Here is a 20090-nt window from a genome sequence, read left to right on the forward strand (position 1 = left end):
GGTGACCAAAAGGCTGCACGTGCACTGCTTGCACTGTGAACTGAATTTGCTGCACATTTGGGGAAGCCACATGGGGAAACTGACTGTGTTTTCTGCCTTCTGTTGACAGACTGGTACACGAAACTTCCAGGACTTTGACTGTCAGGTAAGGACTGTACAAGCACCAAGGGGGGCTATGTACAGGATTTCTGCAGTGCTTCCCTCCCTGTGCTGGTGGCCTTGTAGAAGTGGATCTCTCTTCATAGCTAATCATAACTCCTTCATGTTCTTTTGGTCATTGGATCAGGTTTATTTAAAACGATTTGCTGTAGTGTTCAAAAATTGCCTGCCAGGTGCCTGTGTTATGGTTGTATGTTACTGGGTTGAGCTGTCACTTTCTGATTAAGAACTCCATTGGAAACCCCAGTCACAGGTGTTAAATGGAGTGGTGTCACCTCACTGCAGAGAAGGTGGGGGAGGAGAGTTTGGAGGGGAGACTGATCAACGAAATCTTTTTCTAAAAGAAAAAGACAAATTAACTAAGTATCATTAACACAAACTGGAGATTTCTTTTGGCTTTATGCTTGGAGATGCAAAATTCAACTTGAGTCATTAGTCCTTAATTAAATGATATTATTCTTCCTAGTTGCTTTTGCCTGTAGCTCTATTGCCAATTTGCAGATCAATAAAATGAACCAGCATCTCTCCATCTACCTAATTTATCTGTTGACCGGCCCTGAAAGAAATGGGAGGAAGAAGTGAGTACATGGAAATGAGAACCTTATGTTTGGAGATGGATTCATAGCAGTGGCTGTCTGAAGCAACATGAAGTAAACTCAGAGGGTACTAGGCAGAGAAGGAAGGTGTGGAAAACCAGCTTCCTTGCTTCCAGGATTCAACCATCCTGTATATGCATAGGCAAATAGTTATTTTCAGATATGCATTTTATGTTAAGTACATTGGAGTCTGTCTATAGCATTAGCATCGAAAGGAAGAACTAATACTTATCTTGCATGCACACTTACATCATAGCAATATTGGGTACCTACTGTAGATACTAAATATACACATCTCCAGTTCTTGGAGCACTATCACAAGGTGGTTCTTATTATCCTTGTTTTACAGACAAGGAAATTGAGAGTCAGGTTTCATAACTTGCCATTGGGTGGAATTGGGGTTGCAAAACCCCACTCTTCCTGGATCTATTGCCTGTTCTTTCCCATCTGAAAATGTCCACAGCTGAGATGTTGTAAGGAGTTGAGTTGTTCTGAAAGCTGAAATTCTTTAACAGAACAGCTGAAACTGATTTTGTTAGGGGATAGGCTCATAGCATTGTTACAGATTTCTGAATCCCAGTATCAAACACCTCTTGGTATGACTGTTTGGTACTTTATATATATATAAGAGAATCAACTTAGTGCTGTTAAAGTCAAGTTTGGGTTTACTTGTTTTTAACTTGACCTAATTTCAGTTATAGTTTGGATCTAGGTTGAACCAGTTGAATTTGGCTATTGTTAATATCTGATATAATTTACCTAGAAGGAGATCATTTGAGAAAGGGTGACAGTAGAATTCAAAGTGAAAAATCCCAGGAACAACAGTGTGTGTGTGTGTGTGTGTGTGTGTGTGTGTGTGTACACACACACATATACGTACATACACTTCAACTTAAAAGTGTAGAAGCAGGGGCATCTGGGTGGTTCAGTCAGTTAAGCATTCACTCTTGATCTCAGCTCAGGTCTTGATCTCAAGGTTGTGAATTCAAGTCCTGTGTTGGGCTCCGCTCTGGATAAAGAGCCTACTTTAAAAAAAAAAAAAGTGTGGATACATTGATTTGATTTTCACCAAATTAAGTACCTCCTGCCCCAAAAAGAAAAATGAAATGTAAAAAACTACATGCTCACTGCAAAGTAGATAAGAAAACAAAAAGTAAATAAATAAAAATTACTTGTTATTTCACTAGTGTATGGTATTTGGTATATATTCTTTATGAATTTTTCACACATAAGTATACTTAGATATAAATGAAATTGAGTTTTAGAAATATAATTATACATCAGTTTTTTTAAATTAAGGCTTAAAAATAGTCTGGCAAAAACTCATGATATTTTTGGTGAAGCTTTGATGTAGTAACATATTCTGGCCTTGTAAAATATAACTTTAGTTCCGTCCTAATACAAATAGAATGGTGGCAGGTGTTTGTCACTGTCACGTGTCTGTCACTGTTTTGAATGTACAGGTTCTTTGTGCTCTAAAGAAGAAAAAACCATAGACCCTTCTCTTTTCCTCTTTCTAGCTCTCACAAATCTTCTACCACCATTCTTGTCTGTCTCTTTGTTAAAGGCTTATGTGATGCTTTGGAGACAGCTGGATCAAGAGTCTAGTGACAGTTCGATAGAAGTCCCAAAAACTAGGAACTGTGATATAAGAAGTCTAGAATGGCCTAGTTTGCGTGAAGGCTTCCCAGAAACCATTGGGCATTCTTAGGAGACAAAACAGATCTAAAGCCAACATTGTCAGTAAATGTTAAAGCATTCAGCATTGCATTGGTGTTGACCATTAGCGTTACTGTGATACTAGGTTACCTGAAGCTATTTAATCAGGGTTTCCTTCTGATCTCTGTCTTGCCTCAGAAAAATCTTTAAGGAATATTTGATGACGTCCCCAGGAAGTTACCTTAGCATCATCAGCCAAGCTCATAATGTCACTATGAGCCACCTTTTCCCTCTGTTTTCTTTACCAATCAACTACATGCTTTTTTTTTCACCTCCAGTAATTGAAATTATAATTAGAAGTTTACCAGTTCTCAGGGCATTGGCTGCTGGCTCAGTTGGCGGATCATGCGACTCTTGATCTCGGGGTTGTGAGTTCAAGTCCCACATTGGGCCCAGATCTTACTTTAAAAAAAAGTTTACCATTTTTCTCGGTTCTTTGTTTGTCCTAAGTCACTTCATTGATAATTAACTCCACTGAGACAAACAGCAGTTATATTTGGGTATAAGGTAATGTGGGAAGGGGTGGTTAGAGGTGATGTGTTTAGGATTGATGAGAAAGGAGAAAAGAGCCTACTGCCAGTTGAAACAATGTATCAGCAGGCTTATTGTCCATTTGTCTATGTGGGTGCTGCTTAATTTTCCTTTCCTTGTGAAACCATTTAAAGGTTTAGAATTAGAGGGGCGCCTGGGAGACTCTGTCAGTTAAGCATCCGACTTCGGCTCAGGTCATGATCTCAACGGTTCGTGAGTTTGAGCCCCTACATCGGGCTGTGTGCTGACAGCTCAGCCTGGACCTGTTTCAGATTCTGTGTCTCCCTCTCTCTCTCTCTCTCTCTGCTTCTTCCTGGCTCTCACTGTCTCTCTCTCAAAAATAAGCATTAAAGAAAATTTTTTCTTTTTAAAAAAAGTTTAGAATTAGAGCTGAGACATATGCTATAGCAAGTGTATATGATACATTGCTTTTAAAAAATAACACTTATCTTGGGGTGCCTGGCTGGCTCAGTCAGGAAAACATGTGACTCCTGATCTCAGGGTTATGAGTTCGAGCCCCACATTGGGTATAGAGATTACTTAAAAATAAAATCTTAATAGATAAATAATAACACTTTATATAACATCAGAAAAAAATTAGAAAAGTGTAAAAATAAAGGTTGCTTATGATCCTGCTACCTAGAGATAACCATCTTTTATTTTATTTCTTTTCAGTTTCTACTTTTATGTTCAGGTTATTGGCAGAGTACATGCTCACAGTTGAATATTTGGAAAGCACAGAGAATTATACAGAACAAGAAAAAAACTCATATAATCTAGGGACAACTATATTCTTATGTTTGGTGTTGAAATAGGTGTGTGTGTATAATTTTTATAAAAGTAACTTTTTAATAAAAAGTTTATTTATTTATTTTGAGGAGGGTAGAGAGAGAATTGCAAGCATACTCCACATTGTCAGCGTGGAACCCAGCGCAGGGCTCAATCCCACAAACTGCCAAACTGCGAGATCATGACCTGAGCCGAAGTTAAGAGTTGGGTGCTTAACCAGCCAAGCCACCCAAATGCCCCTATAAAGTAACTTTTAAATTTATATAGTTGCCAAATTGGATGTACAATTTTGTGTCCCCTTTTCTGACTTCATAATTACAACACAGTCTCATTTCTGTATCATTTTTAAACACTCAAAAATAATTTCTGAGAGATGCCTAGTATTTCCTCATCTGGCTATACCATGACTTAACTATTCCATTATTTTTGGAAATTAGATCATTTATAATACGTTCAGTTCACTGAACGTTTTTGTGCATAAATTTTATCCACACTGTAGAATACTTCCTTACATGGACTCTTGGAATGAACGTATTTAGAGCTCTTGGCATATCTTATCAAATTGCCTTCCACTTCTACCAGAGGGGTACTTAATAAATACTAATGGAGAGTGCAAAGCTGCTGTCTGCCAGGATATATCATTCCCATAGAAGAGGCTAATAATGGAGTGCATTCATAAGAATGGAGTTCTTGCTCCTGGAATAATCCAGGCATGGCCAAGGGCTGAGTAATTTCATGCTAGCTGCTTAATTGCAGTAACTCTTTGGGGAACTGATTTATAGAACCCAACTGTGAGGATTGGTTTTTAGTAGTGCAATTCAAATGTATATATGTGACTGCCTCTTCTAAAGGGGTTTAAACAGCTTTAAACTCTCTTTTTGAAAAGTTAAAAATTCCTTAATTTTTTATTCCTGGTACCACTACTACAATTCAATGGGTGATATACCTGATGTCATGAAAAGAAAAAGAAAAAGCTACAATAGGTATAAAGACCTCAGGAATGTACATCTAATTGCATTAATCATTAAACAGCTTTAAACTCTTGAAGATCATTTGATGAATGGGCACGTTTCCAAAATAAGAATTAAGTGAAATAAGTATCCTGAAAGTTCTTTCCCCAGAAAAGAGGTGTTTGGAGAGATCTGGAGTTCAACTATCTGCTATAATCTGTGTTAGAAAGCTTGACCAGCTCCGTGCTCCTCTTTGGCCTTGAAGGATGTGAATGTGGCCCCAGTCCACCTTTCAGCCTCTTGTCCCACTGCTTCCTTTATATATACTCCCCACTCTCAGGAGAGCTGGAATTATTTCTGGCCTACCCCACTTCTGCCACGTGCTTTTCCTTTCTGGTGGCCTTTGTTCATAGTTCCTCCCCTTGAGATGCCCCATCTTTTTGGGGTTGATTTTGTCATAGTTGTTTGGGGGAGTGGGGAAGAGGGAGGTTGATTTTAGTAAGTTCTAAAGATATAGGTGACTTTTTTTCTCATTGGGGGGTAAAAAGAATCTTACAGGAATAGCAAAAGTGCTTTTTATCAGCACCCCAATTCTCATTTCCCTTTTCCCCTGTCACTAGAAGGTTTTATTTCTCTGATGAGCTCTGTCATATCATGGGCACAATGGCTGCCAACTTCAGGTTACTAGCTTCACTGCTTAAAAGATGTTTACCTGTATCTCTAGGCAAAAGTCCAGGGGCAGATTCTTGTTGGCTTAGCATGGGTTACGTGTACATTCACTCCTTGTGGCCAGAGAGTGGGGTGTTTGAATTGGCCAGACCCGGAACCCTTCCTGCCTGGACTTTTCTACGTAGAAAGTCAGTGTTCTGGCTGTTGCATGTGGGTTAAATAACCATTCACTCTTTTTCTCCTCATTGTTAACTATGGCTATGTGAAGATGATACTAGAGTTGGCTTTGAAGGAAGAAAAGATAGATTTTATGTATGGACATATTATAAAAGAGGCTTTCAGATGAAGAGCATGATTTGTGTAAAGGCCGAGAGTTGTGGGTGGTTGAGAAGTAACAGTAGAAACAGTCTGCAAGAGTGTTGACTGAACTAGGCTGAAAGAGGTAAGAGGAGGAGGGAGAATGTTGAGACTAGAGTCAGGGAAAAGTGTCATGGAACTTTAGAAAGGAAAAAGTGATCTGTTGATAGGCAGAAGGCTGAATAATCTTAGAGGCAGATTCTTCTATGGGAGTAAATGAGGTTATGCAAAAAACCTTATGCCCCTACACAGAGGTAAGATAGTAGAGGTATTATATCAAAAATTCCTGGGGCCCCTGGGTGGCTCAGTCAGTTAAGCATCCAACTCGTGGTGTTAGCTCAGATCATGATCTCAGGGTTTGTGAGATTGAGCCCCATGCCAGAGATCCCTGCTTGGGATTCTGTCTCTCCCTTTCTCTCTTGCCTTCCTACTCATGCACATGTATGCACAGGCACTCACTTGCTTTCAAAATAAATAAATAAACCTAAAATATGTTTTCTATATAATAACAAAAACTGTATCCAAGGCTCATAAGTAGCCTGCTTATTAGAAACAATAAAATTCCATGCTAACAAAAATGTTGATATTTCCAAGAGTATGTTGTCATTCAAGTCTTCCTAAACTATTTCAGACTGCCAGGGAGAAGAAGTATTAACGGGCATGAAGTGATCAAAAATTAACTGAATTCAGAGAGAAAAGGCAAGTCAGATTTTGTAATTCTGATAACAGCACATTTAGCTGAGGGATGAGGACTCAGAAAAAAAAAGGTGAAAATTGATTATTATAAAATAATGGTAATATCCTTAAACTCTTAAATTCTGTTTTGAAAAAGTTTTTATTTTAACTTCAGTTAGTTAACACAGTATTATATTAGTTTCAGGTATACAGTATAGTGATTCAGCAGTTCCATACATCACTCAGTGTTCATTACGAGTGCACTCCTTAATCCCCATCACCTGTTTAACCTGTCCTCACACCCCAGCCCCTCCCCATAAACTCTTAAATTCTTAAAAAAACTCTTTGATTGGAAGTTACATCTTTGAGGGATGCCTGGGTGGCTCAGTTGGTTAAGTGTCCAGGACTCTTGATTTTGGCTCCAGTCATGATCTCATGGTTCCTGAGATCAAGCCTCACATTGAGCTCTGCACTGACAGCGTGGAGCCTGCTTGGGATTCTCTTTCCCTCTCTCTCTGCCCCTCCCCGCTCACGTATGTGCTCTCTCTCAAAATAAATAAAAAACATATAAAGAAAAAAGAAAGTTACATCTTTTTTTTAAATATGTTTTTATTTATTTTTGAAAGACAGAGACAGAGACAGAGACAGAGTGCGAGTTGGGGAGGGTTAGAGAGAGAAGGAGACACAGAATCCGAAGCAGGCTCCAGGCTCTGAGCTGTCAGCACACAGCCTGATGTGGGGCTCGAACTCACGAACCGTTGAGATCATGACCTGAGCCGAAGTCGAATGCTTAACTGACTGAGCCACCCAGAGGCCCCTAAAGTTACGTCTTTGATTAAGAAGGAGATGCAGTCCAGGATGGAGACAGAACCAATATGATTTCAAGTCATTTTATAGCCTGGAGAATAAAGGGATTGTGTTTAAGAAGTCCATATCCTTGGAGATGATAAATAATCAGAGTGCTGGGAAAGATCTATGACCAGAGCCTGTTAGACACTACTTGGGCTTTGCCCTTTGAGCAGGGGCTCTCATTGTGTAGTCACACTGTCTAGAATGCTGGGGAAGGGTGAGGTAATTGGAAAAGCAGCTGTGAAACAGATGATCGTTGACTAAAGCAGAAAGGCGGCAGCAACATCACCCCTGCAATTGCCTGACCATAGCCAGGGTCCCTGCACATTCATCTCCAGATGGAGACTTGTTTCAGCTATTCACACACAGAGTTGCAAAGGATATATTTATGAGTCCACATGGAGGTGAGTGTCTCCTTTCTTTTCATATTTTTTATTCTACCAAGAACATTTACATTCACATACTTTGAAAATGAATGAGACATCCACAACCAAGTGTTGCTCCAAATAGGGCGCAGGACTCTTGGCCCATGAATAGTTGAGTCGTTACATAATTTGAGGCTTATAATGGGGAAGTAGGGGCTGAGATCTCCCTAAAAAGTTGAGGTCTTGTAGGGATCCAGTTTTAACTCTGAATTTCTCCAGATTAAGAAATGGTTACAGAGTTACGTTTCCCTTTCTGTTATGTCTCCCTTCTCATCATCCTTCTTCTGAACTTCCCTGACAGCTAACTATCCTACCCGCCCCCGCTCCCCCCCCCAGCCCCATGCTCTCATTATCAATTACCTAGCTTTGGGAGGTCCTGCTAGCCTTAGGGCCACAGTGTTACCTGGTTTTTCCCTCCATCCTCAGTAGCACAGCTGAAACCAAGCTGGAGTATTTCAGCAAAACTTTACTGAAGGCTCCGGCAACCTGATTGTGAAGCTGACAAATTGTTGCAGTCTCTTCAACTTGGGTTCTCCTGTAGCGTCATCCATTTGGCAGGACCCAGCTTCTTCTTCTTTATTCCTTCTCTCAAGAAGTAAAACATGGGGGGAGGGGGAGGTATTAAAACACAAGAGAGATCAAAGCCTTCTTGAGTTCCTTTTCTGAATCTGTCAGCTCCCAGAAGGAAACAAAATCTTAAAGTTAGTGTACATTCCTTCTCTAAGTATTATGTTTTAAATGTATGTATATAAACATGCAATCTATGTAATGTTGCTTTTTAAAAAATCTATGTAAGCGATACATACATACCCTTTTGCATTTCTACTTAGCATTATGTTTTTAAGATTTTATCTGTATATTAATGCTTCTAGTTCATTTTAATCTGTATTTCATTATATGAATAGATCATTATTTATCAGTTTTCCTATTGATGAATATTTAGGCTATTTCCAATTTTTTTGACATTATAAATAAGGCTGCAGTGTATCTTTCTGTATATATCCTTTTGTGTGTGTGACTGTGTTTGAGAATTTCTTTAGATTACACCTAAAAGTAAAACTGCTGTAGGATAGATACCTCTTAGCTTTACTAGAGATTACTAGATTGTTCTACAGAGTAGTTTTTCTAGTTTGCATGCCTACCAACAGTGTATGAGAGTTCCTGTTTCTCTGTATCTTGGTCAACACTTGGTGTTACCTAACTTTAAAATTTTTGCCATCTGGTGTATGTGAAATGGCATCTCATTAAATTTAATTTGCACTTTCCTGGCTGCTAATAGAGTTAATGTCTTTCTCCTCAGTTTTCTATCATGGTTTCCTGTTTATTTCTTTCTTAGCACTTATCACATACTATTATTATGGGTTGGTTGATTTGTGTGTTCATTGCCTGCCTTCCTGTCTAGAACATAATCTCTGTGAGAATAAGGATCACATCTCTCTTGTTCACTTTTATCCCCAGACCTTGGTCCAGGGTCTGGTCGTTAGGGATTCAGTAAATAGTTGTTTAATGAAGAAACTTGATAGTGGTGGGGGTGAGGGGTTCCTCAGTACTTCTGATATTACTACAAGAGAAATGCTCATGTAGTAACAGGAATTTATTTCTTTATATTCATCTCTTCTAAACCCTATACGTCATAGGCAGTTTGAAGTATCTGATTCTTTCCTTCATTTCTTACATCCCCTTTCCAAGTGTTTTGAATAGGCCTGAATAGGAAATAGAGAAATACAGAAACAGTCACTCATGACTTGATTTGATAGAGATTATCTGCTCCAGCCTGGGGCTTATGATACTATGATACACTGATACTGAATTAGCCTATGACTATTTTGTGCCCCACATCAGAGAAGAAACCAGAGTTCTGATGAGGTTCCTAATTTGATAGGAAATTAAGTTGGAAGCCCTTTGCCTTTGCTGGGGTTCTTATTGACAGTTAATCTTATCCTAGCTACATCTTATCTTATCTACTATAAGACTGTCTGAGATAGGTGAGGACTTCATCAGCAAAAATTCACTAGGCTAGACATAATAGTTTTTTATTTTTGAGAAATACAGACATCGAAGAGGACTAGAATAAACCTCAGTGGCTTTTCTACAGTTCCTTTCTTTTCTACCCAGTCACTCTTAGTGCTGGTCCTAGCTCCAATTGCATCTTGTTCGAGCTTTGTTTAGTTCCTGAGCTCTGTTCTGACTACATCTTGAACTCTACTCTTTGACTTGGTTAGGATTCTTTGGGGGTGCAGGAAACAAACCCACCCAAGCTAGCTTGAACCAGAGGCAATTCAGGAATGTCTCAGAAATTAAGACCATATACAGCTAGAACCAAGAATTAGAGCAGTGGAGGGGCGCCTGGGTGGCTCAGTCGGTTGAGCGTCCGACTTCAGCTCAGGTCACGATCTCGCGGTCCGCGAGTTTGAGCCCCGCGTCGGGCTCTGGGCTGATGGCTCAGAGCCTGGAGCTTGCTTCCGATTCTGTGTCTCCCTCTCTCTCTGCCCCTCCCCCGTTCATACTGTGTCTCTCTCTGTCTCAAAAATAAATAAACGTTAAAAAATTAAAAAAAAAAAAAAAGAATTAGAGCAGTGGAAATGTTTACTAAAAGCTCCCAAGTCTGCTTCTCTTTTCAAGAGAAGAACCAAATTGCAGATAAAATCTCTTAGTCCCAGTTACAAATTCTCAGGGAAGGATACATACCCACCATGGACCAGATGCTCACCTCTCTTCAGTAAGCCATGACCATAAGGTTACATCCTACAAACTTGGCAGCCAAGAGCCTCCTGTAATGTATGGGTGACACAGGAGAGCAGCTGCCAGGAAAGGGAAGGGATTTTAGGCAGACACACCCATAAGTATCTACTGAACTTATTAGTTGCTGAATATGAGGTTAGAGGCTCTGAAACATCTGGCTTTTACCCAGCAGTTCCTTCATATTTTCTGCTTCCTTTTCTTCCCCCATGTCTTACCTGGCTCCTTACCCAGCTTGCTGATCTTTTAAAAGCTACTTGCAAGTGTATTCTCAACAGATCCCTGACTTGCCTCATTTAAAATAGTGAGCTTTAGGAGCGCCTGGATTGGCTCAGTCGGTTAAGCAACCAACTCTTGGTTTCAGCTCAGGTCATGATCTCACGACTTTTGGGTTTGAGCCCCATGTGGGACTCTTTCCTGGCAGCACTGAGCCTGCTGGGGATTCTCTCTCTCCCTCTCCCTGCCCCGCCCCTGCACACTCTAAAATAAATAAACTTAAAAAAAAAAAAAAGATAGTAAGCTTTGTGGATGAGAAGGTGTATTTTTCCCCTCATTTGTTAGTTTATCTGAAAGGAATTAGAAAGTAGGAATATGCTATACAGTATAACATGTCTCCAGTGTGCTTATGGTTCAGTGATATATCCTGCCCCAGCTAGTGAGAAATAGCAATAAATAGGTATTGTGGAACTTCAGCCATCTGGGAAGTACATTCTGCCTTTGCTGAGACAATACATTGTCTTGTTACAGGAACATGACATAGAAACAACTCACGGTGTGGTTCACGTCACCATCAGAGGCCTCCCAAAGGGAAACAGACCAGTTATTCTGACATATCATGACATTGGCCTCAATCGTATGTATTTGATTTTATACCTTCCTTTTTTATTATAATAATTAATCTTTGTATATTTATTTTTAAAAAGAAGAAACCCCAGTATTCTAACAGCACAGGTTTTCTCCTCTCTGGCTTAACCTTCCCTCCTCATTGTTACACATATTAGTGCAGGGTTGAAGTGTCTGGGAAGTGTGCAGGAAAATGCGTTTGGGGGATACTGGAATTATATCTCACCTTTGTGTCTTAACTGGTAAAGGATGAACTGGTTAAGGGCAGAACTGAGAGGCACTTGGCTGGCTCAGTCAATAGAGCATGCAGCTCTTGGTCTCAGGGTCATGAGTTCAAGCCCAACGTTGGGCATAGAGCTTACTTAAAAAAATAATAATAATAAAGTGTGTCTTTAAAAAAAAAAGAGTAGAATAGAAATCAGTTTGTTTTGTTTAAGTCTATACTTCTTTGGTTTTTTTCAACTTAACTTTGTTGTGAGCCCTTCAATGAATTAGTGAAAGTGTTCTTCCTATAGCCTGTCATCAGTGATTTTAAGTGGACTTCTCTAGATAGTATAAGATTCTGGCTCTAGCCACAGGCTTAGAGCCTGTACATGTGTATGTTTTTCTCCCATGCTTCTCTGGCTTTCAGAGGTGGCCTACATTTATTTGAGGCTACAGTTTAGTGCTGGAGCTTTTGTAGCCCCTTAAGCATGAGAAGTGATTTAAGCAGTTATACTAACAGGGTAGAAATTAAAGCAGCAGCCCATCTCTACACTGCAGCAATTTTTCCAAGGGACAGTCTTCCACATGGTGAATGTGAGTAGCCCAGGATATTTACTCTAGCCACATTCTTGGAATATAGTCAGCGTCTCTGTGTCAGATGGGGGAATAAGGTACGTGAGAAATGACAGCATGATGGGTGCAAGATTATTTTGTGCAATACCAGAATTGGTTTCCATTTTTTAGACACTGTAGAATTGAGAATTCAGTGTCGTTTTCAGGTCATTGGGATGTCTGGTATTCAGCCTTTAGGGCAGCTTGAATCACATTGTTCTGACATCTCATTTTGGTGGAACATTGAATAAAAGGAGTGAAAGAGGACAATGATATGGAATTAATTGAGTTGAAGAAAACTGGAGAGAAATGAAGAGGACTGTATGGACACTCCGTTGAAAATTGGGGAGAGAGAGAGTCTGTGACTTATGAGTATTTTTATTCTTGCAGATAAATCCTGTTTCAATGCATTTTTTAACTTTGAGGATATGCAAGAGATCACCCAGCACTTTGCTGTCTGTCATGTGGATGCCCCAGGCCAGCAGGAAGGTGCACCTTCTTTCCCAACAGGGTAAGGCCACAAGCAAGACCTTCTAGAAGCCATGCATTCAGAAGAGCAAATGATTGAGCTACAGTGGGAGAAGTAGCATTGATTTCTCCTGTTGATTTTAGCACAGGCTGTGGTTATACTTATCAACCAACTATCCTCTTTCTTTCCTTGCTCTGAGAGGACTGTTGCATACAATCTGTTGAGGGAAACTGCATATTTTCCTATGTCCAGGAATGGTTCTCCATAGATGGGAATCTGTCACCTTGTAATTGCAAGGCTTAAGTGTCTGAAACACCCACATGTCACTGTCTTTTATCTGTCCCCTTCCTCATCTTTTTAAAATGTCATTTCTGTGTCCCTCCCTAAAACTTCCAACTACCTAGAACAAATTCCAATCCATCTGTACTTCCTGGGAGCACCTCCCCAACCTTACTTCCCAGTCTAGTGATGGGAATTTGAATATTTTTGTAAACATTTATTCTGAGAAGCTGCCCTGGAGCTCTTGGCCTCATCCTAAACCTGCTTTGCATGGTGGAACCGCAGTCTCCCTCACTCTTCCATGGACATTGTAATTACGGAAAAGACCTTGGAAGGGGGAGTGAAAGCACAAGCTGTGAAATTACAGATTCTTCCCCTTTCCCTTGGCTCCTCTCCAGAGCTGCCTCTGCCAGGGACTGATGTGAAATAGACCATTGCAGGTAAAAAATAACCAACACTTACATTGGACTTAAACAGCATTCCTGACGTTGCTTTAAACGCTTCATATCTGTTAAGTCATTTAACCCTCACAGAACTATGGGATAGATTTACTATTATTCCTGCTGTACAGGCGAGGAAACTGAGGCCCAGGGATATTAAGTAACTTTGCCAAGATCCCATAACAAATACGTAGCAGAGCTGGAATTTTAACTGAGGCAGTCTGGCTCCAGAATCCATGTTATTGACATGTTCGGGCTGTTCTGTCTCTCAGATGCAAATTGACCAATGACCAATTTATATCCAACAAGATTTATATCTGGTTCCTTTTTTCTGTTTTGTGTACAAATGGCTCAACAGCACTCCATCACTTAAAAAGTGTTTCAGGCAGAGGCAGGCTGATTCCCCTGTCACATATAGAGTAGATCCTAGATTGTCTTAAGGTCTCTTTCCATCTTTGATTCTGTAATCTTTATGGATGCTCCCTTCTTTTCTTGGGTTCCTAGTCTGAATCGGCTCCTGGCCTTGCTTGACCATCTTAGGATCATGTAGTTCATATCATACACCAAATTCAAAAGCGATAAAGTAACCACATTATCTTATGTCTAAGTAAAACAAATCAGCATTCATGATGAGGAGTCTAGGATATGGAATGATATTTCCAGAAGCCCTGGACCAAATGAGCAAGTAGGAGAAAGGCATGAAGTGAAATTTGAGAAATAGACAAGGGTCCAATGTGGTTAGGCCCAGTAAAGCTTTGTTTATTTTTGCCTTTAGCTGCCTGATTATAAGCCCCAGACCAAAAGCCACCTCCTCAATTGGCTGTTATTGCTGGAAGTTTGCTGAGCCTCAATCCCAGTTGAAGTGATTGTTAGGGATTTGGAAATGCCTTCAGAGAGAGCCATATTACCTGTTCTGTTCAAATGGCTTCTTCTGGTCCCAGAGACTGCCCTTTAGAAAATAGAAACACATAGATTCTTCTCCTTTCTTCTCAGCATGGAAGTCTTAGAGAGAGACACAGCATGTCACAGTCATTTCCACACATCATCTCCTTTCTGCCTTTGGTAAAGGGAATGCTTTTCTCTAAGAACCCCATACTCTTCTGGCTGTTCTTGTGATTGGGAAATGTGGGTGCATTCTAATTCAGGAGGTATCCTTCTGGATTTCAGGTACCAGTACCCCACAATGGATGAGTTGGCTGAAATGCTGCCTCCTGTTCTTACCCACTTAAGGTAGGTTCATTCTGCAGTTCCTTAACACAGTGTTTATTGAATTTCTACCATGTGTCTGATCTAGGGACTACGATGGTGAACAAATGGAATAGTCACTGTCCTCACAGAGCCTACTTACATTTTAGTGGGAGGAATAATTAACAACAAATAAGCAAATAATCACAACTAAAGTGTTGTAAGAGAAGTCAGTGAGGGTGATGCCTCAGAGAAGGGCTAGGTTTACAGAGATAAGGCTAGTTGAGCAATGCCTCTCTAAAAACATGTCTAGGCCAGTACCTAGACAGAGAGCCAGGGCAAGAGGATTCCAGACAGAAGGAATAATATTTCCAGAAGTCCTGGACCAAATGAGCAAGTAGGAGAAAGGCATGAAATGAAATTTGAGAAATACACAAGAACCCAATTACATAGTCTCACAGATCAGGTAAGAATTGGGGATTTTATTCAAAAGACAAAAAAAAATATTGAAAAGTTTTAAGTAGGGGAGTGATACCCAATTTAGTCTTTTTTTTTTCTTTCAGGTATAGAATTTAAAAAAGGGTTAGATAAGAATGTGCATTAATTTTGCCTTTTTTTTTTCAGTTTAGTCTTTTAAATGGTCACTCTAGGTATTAAATTGCATTTCAGGAAAGCTGTTTATATTTTTTAAAAGGATTACTCTAGAGGCGCCTGGGTGGCTCAGTCGGTTAAGTGTCAGGCTTTGGCCCAGGTCATGATCTCACGGTTCGTGGGTTTGAGCCCTGTGTCAGACTCTGTGCTGACATCTCAGAGTCTGGAGCCTGCTTCAGATTCTGTGCCTCCCTCTCTCTCTGCCCCTCCCCTGCTCCTTCTCTGTCGCTGTCTCTCAAAAATAAATAAATGTTAAAAATAATTTTTTTAATAAAAAAAGAATTAGTCTAGCTGTGGGGAGAATGAGTTGGAGAAGAGTAAAGAAGAAAAAGCAGGAGACCATTAAACTATTACAGCAGTCAGGCAAGAGACGACTAGATACTGAATGCCTGGGGCTGGAGTGAAGTATATAGAGATAGATGGAAATATGTTGGAGGTAGACTCTTTGGACTTACTGTTAGGTTGAACATAGAGGTGATAGGAGAGGGAGCTATTAGAATGACTCCAGGTTTTAGTCATATTTCACTTAACCCTTAAAATCAACTTAGAAATAGGTGGTTATATCCTTTTATAGATTGGGAACTGAGGCTCAGAAAGTTAAAAAAAACTTGACCAGCTTCTAGAACCCAGTAAGCATCAGAGCCAGATTTGAACCCAGTTGTATTTTTTCCATTATGCCATGTCCCCTCCAAGTGAGTTAATCTTATCAGTGTTGGTATGTCCCCTTTCACAGTCTGAAAAGCATCATTGGGATTGGAGTTGGAGCTGGAGCTTACATCCTCAGCAGATTTGCAGTAAGTACAGAGGATTAGTCCTGCTACCCTTGAGGCACTGCCTAGGTCACAGCTCTACTGCTTTGTTAGTGACCAGGTACTACTGTGGGTCTTATGTCAGTTTTTCTGTAAATTCTGTCAACAACAGAAAAAGGTTTGTAGAAAGCCCTGTTTTGTACTTACAGTACCTGAAAAATCACGAATGAGGGCAGGGTATCATCAATAAAAAGTAATTCTTAGAGAACATGTATGGAATTTTGTGAAGCCATTAAAATTTTATAAGAAGAGTTTGTAATGATATGTGATTCACATATACTGTAACATTAACAAAAAAATTAAAATACAGATTCACCATAGTTTGTGATAGACATAGGAAAGGACTAGAGGGAAGTATACCAAAATATTAATTAACAGGGACTGATGTTGTGTGGTTGGATAATACAAGTTTTTATTTCCTAATTTTTTTAATTTCTGTTTATCAGATTTTCTATAGTGAGCATAATCAGTGTAATCAGAGGGAAAGGAAGTAAACTGGAGAGTTTTGAGTGTAAATAGAAATGTCTGTGTTGATTTCTATTTAAGAAACAGAAATTAAGAAATTTTTTCAGGGTGGGTGCCTGGGTGGCTCATTTGGTTAAGCATCCAACTCTTGATTTCTGCTCAGGTCATTATCTCACGGTTATGAGATCAAGCCCACACTGGGTGTGGAGTCTGCTGAAAATTCTCTCTCTCCCTCTCCCTCTGCTCCTCCCCTGTGCACACTTGTGTGTGTTCACTCTCACACACACTCTAATTACTTACTTACTTACTTACTTACTTACTTACTTACTTACTTACTTACTTACTTAATTCAAGGGTGCCTGGCTGGCTTAGTCAGTAGAGCTTGTGACTCTTGATCTTGGGGTTGTAAGTTCAAACCCCACGATGGGTGTAGTGATTATTTGAAAATAAAATCTAAAAGGGGCATCTGGGTGGCTCAGTCAGTGAAGCGTCCAACTTCGACACAGGTCATGATCTCACAGTTGACGAGTTTGAGCTCCGCATCAGGCTCTTTGCTGACAACTCAGAGCCTGGAGCCTTCTTCAGATTCTGTGTCTTCCTTTCTCTCTCCCCCTCCCCTGCTCATGCTCTGTCTGTCTCTCTCTCTCTCTGTCTCTCAAAAGTAAATAAAAACATTAAAAAAAATTTTTTTTAATAAATATAAAATCTAAAAATTATTTTTTTAAAGAAATGTTTTTCAGATGCCTCCTGGGTGATAGGACAGTCTTTTGGGGTAGGGTGGTATCACCCATTCAGGTGCTTTCTGGGGTAAGAACAAAAAACAAAAAAAACGTAAGAAGCTCCTATTGGGGTCAAGGCTATGTGAATGTGAAATTCTCCAGTCTAAGCCTCAGCAGCCCCTTATGCCAAGTAATTCCAAGGGTACTTTCCCAGCTAAACAACTGCAGAGATACTACCAGGTGCCTTCCTCTGATGAGGAAATAAATATCATGTCTCCTCACAGATCCTTGCCAGGCAAGATCATTTCATAGCATTTTAAGGAACTGGTTTTCCAGATGTTAAGTCAGACTTAAAGAGCAATTTTTCCAAATATTCTGCACCTAGCACCTCTCTGGTCTTACTTTCAAATCTGAGGCATTATGGCATAATACATAAGAATTGATTAACCATGCTCCAGTGTTTATAGAAGAATGCTGGGAGTGGAACTTTCAAACTGTTGTCTTTGTCTATTTCAGCTCAATCATCCAGAGCTCGTGGAAGGCCTTGTGCTCATTAACGTTGACCCTTGTGCTAAAGGCTGGATTGACTGGGCAGCTTCCAAAGTAAGCACTAAATGGTATTCATTGGGTCATCTCTCGGTCCCCTCTCAAAAGGTCTTATTTTTATTTTTATTTTTTCACTGAAGTGTATACAGTCAAAGGCAAAAAGTTTTAAGTATATGATTTCATGAATGTGTGCATATATAATTGCCACCCAATCAATATGCAGAATATTTCCAGCTCCAAGGATTCCCTTATGCCTTTGCTTTAATTAATACTTCTTCTCCTTCCCAGACACAACTGTTTTCTGACTTCTATCACCATAGATTGGTTTTCTCTATTCTTAAACTTCATATAATTAGAATGATAGAATATGTATTCTTTTGTATCTGGCTTCTTTCATTCATAGTGATTCTTTTCCATGTTGTGTGTAATGGTAGTTCTTTTAATTCTTGTTTAGTAGTCTATGGTGTAAATACACAAAATAAGTTGTTTGTTATTTGGTTATTATGAGTAAAGTTCCTGTGCACATTCTTTTACCTGTCTCTCCATAGACCTACACATTCATTTCTCCTGGGTCTCTAGGAGTGGAATTGATGGGTCATAAGGCAGCTGTATATTTAGCTTTGGTAGATACGGACAGTGTTCCACAGTGTTTGGCCAGTTTACACACCAGCAATACATGAAAGTTCCAGTTGTTCCACCTCTTCCCTAACATTTGAAAGTCATTTTAATTTTTGTAAAAGATGAGCAGTTTTATTTGTAATACTAGCTTGTTTCTATATGGTACCCATCAGCAAAATAGGTTTAGTTATTAAAAAACAATTTTTAATTATACCATCTTTCTTATTTTAAGCAATGCTTATGGGGAAATAATGCCGGGTTTTAATTTGCATTTCCCTCAGGGCCTATGATGCCAGACAGAGCACCTTTTCTAAAACTTAGTGGCCATTTCAGTATCCTCTAAGGAAGTGACTGGTCAAGTCTTTTGCCTTTTTTTCCCCCTTAATCGGGTTGCTAGTCTTTTTCTTATTGATCTGTAAGAGTTCTTTCTACATTTTGTGTCTGAATCCTTTGGTGGATACATGTAAATATCTTCTCCCAATCTTTGGTTTTCATGTTCACTGTTTTCATGAGTGAAATGAATGAATGAATGAATCTCTTCACTAAACCGCAAATAACTTGTCCATGCCACTGCTCCCAAAGATTGGTGGGATTGAAGATGTGTGCCATCTGAAAAAATGAAGATACTTGCTATCTACGTGGCATTTGCTATTTAGATAGAGTGTTATCTAAAATCTGTTCAAGGAGATAGGAATCTACAGGAGTACATGCTAATGACTTTACAAATATAAACAATCCCAGCAACAACCAGAGTGAAAAGAGGGAATAAGGGTAAAAGCATATTATTGAATAACATTTGCATTGAAATGACCTGTGCTGAAAAGGTCATTTGCTGTTTTTAGGTTAGAAAAGGAAGCAGTTTTGAAACATTTTTCCCTACCAAAGTACAAATGTTATTTGTATGTTATTTTAACCTAAAATATGTTATTTTAACCTGATAGCATGGAGCCTGCTTGAATTTCTCTCTCTCCCCACTCTCTCTGCTCCTCCCCTGCTTTTCTGTCTCTGTCTCTCTCTCTCAAAATAAATAAACACTGAAAATACATATAATAAATAAATAAAACTATGAGGTTTAGACTAAATCAGTGATGTTATAAAGTTTTCCAGAGAAGAAATAACCCAAGCTTTCATTACTTGCTAAAAGATGCCTAATGTAACAATCTCATTTTTAAATAAATATCTGCTTCTGAGTATTTTTAACTTGCCATAAATGTTCATTCTGATCCACCACTGGAGATAGGCTCCAAAATACCACTCCCCAGCTTGTCACATGTATTAAGAACCTTTATTGGTACTCAACCATGAGATCCAGTAATTCAATATCTAGGAACTTATCTGAAGGATAAGTAGTGATATCTACAAAGATTTAAATAGAAGGATAATAATTTCTTAAGAATCTAATACATGTCTAGTATTTGCTACATAGCAGGCACTATTCTTAAATGTTTTCTCTCTGTTTAAATTTTTCATTTTCAGGACAGCCCAGTGAAGTGGTCCTATTCTTATCCCACAGAGAAATTAAGCCATTTGCTTAAGGTCACAGCTAGGAAATCACAGAGCCAAAATATTCATTAAAGCATAGGGCAAAAAGATGGAAACCTAAGTACCAATACTGTAGAGCCATAAAATTGTGACACAACCATAGAATGGAATATCCTGCAACCAAAAATTTATTTGGTTATTTAAAGAAATGAGAAAATTCTCAATACTTAAAAAATAGATGAAACTATATATGTCCCAATTTTGTTACGTAGATATGCGTACGAAAAGAGGGAAAGTAATTTGGGGCACC

At 39.3% G+C, this 20090-nt stretch overlaps 1 protein-coding gene across 5 annotated transcripts in view; it reads left to right on the forward strand.

The window, feature by feature from the left end:
* The window catches only part of NDRG3 (NDRG family member 3), a 66967-nt gene that overhangs the window by 27987 nt on the left and 18890 nt on the right, over positions 1–20090 (forward strand). For 2 of the 5 annotated variants that reach the window (XM_027070032.2, XM_027070035.2), the window contains exons 3-8: positions 110–145; positions 11206–11311; positions 12508–12628; positions 14473–14535; positions 15875–15935; positions 17651–17737. In XM_027070032.2, the coding sequence (XP_026925833.1) occupies positions 110–145; positions 11206–11311; positions 12508–12628; positions 14473–14535; positions 15875–15935; positions 17651–17737 (474 nt within the window). Of the gene's footprint in view, positions 1–109; positions 146–7345; positions 7699–11205; positions 11312–12507; positions 12629–14472; positions 14536–15874; positions 15936–17650; positions 17738–20090 lie in introns of those variants that run through there. The other 3 variants (XM_027070034.2, XM_027070036.2, XM_027070037.2) reach the window with 2 other exon arrangements.

This window comes from Acinonyx jubatus, chromosome A3 (assembly GCF_027475565.1).
Source record: "Acinonyx jubatus isolate Ajub_Pintada_27869175 chromosome A3, VMU_Ajub_asm_v1.0, whole genome shotgun sequence".
Lineage (NCBI taxonomy): Eukaryota > Metazoa > Chordata > Mammalia > Carnivora > Felidae > Acinonyx > Acinonyx jubatus.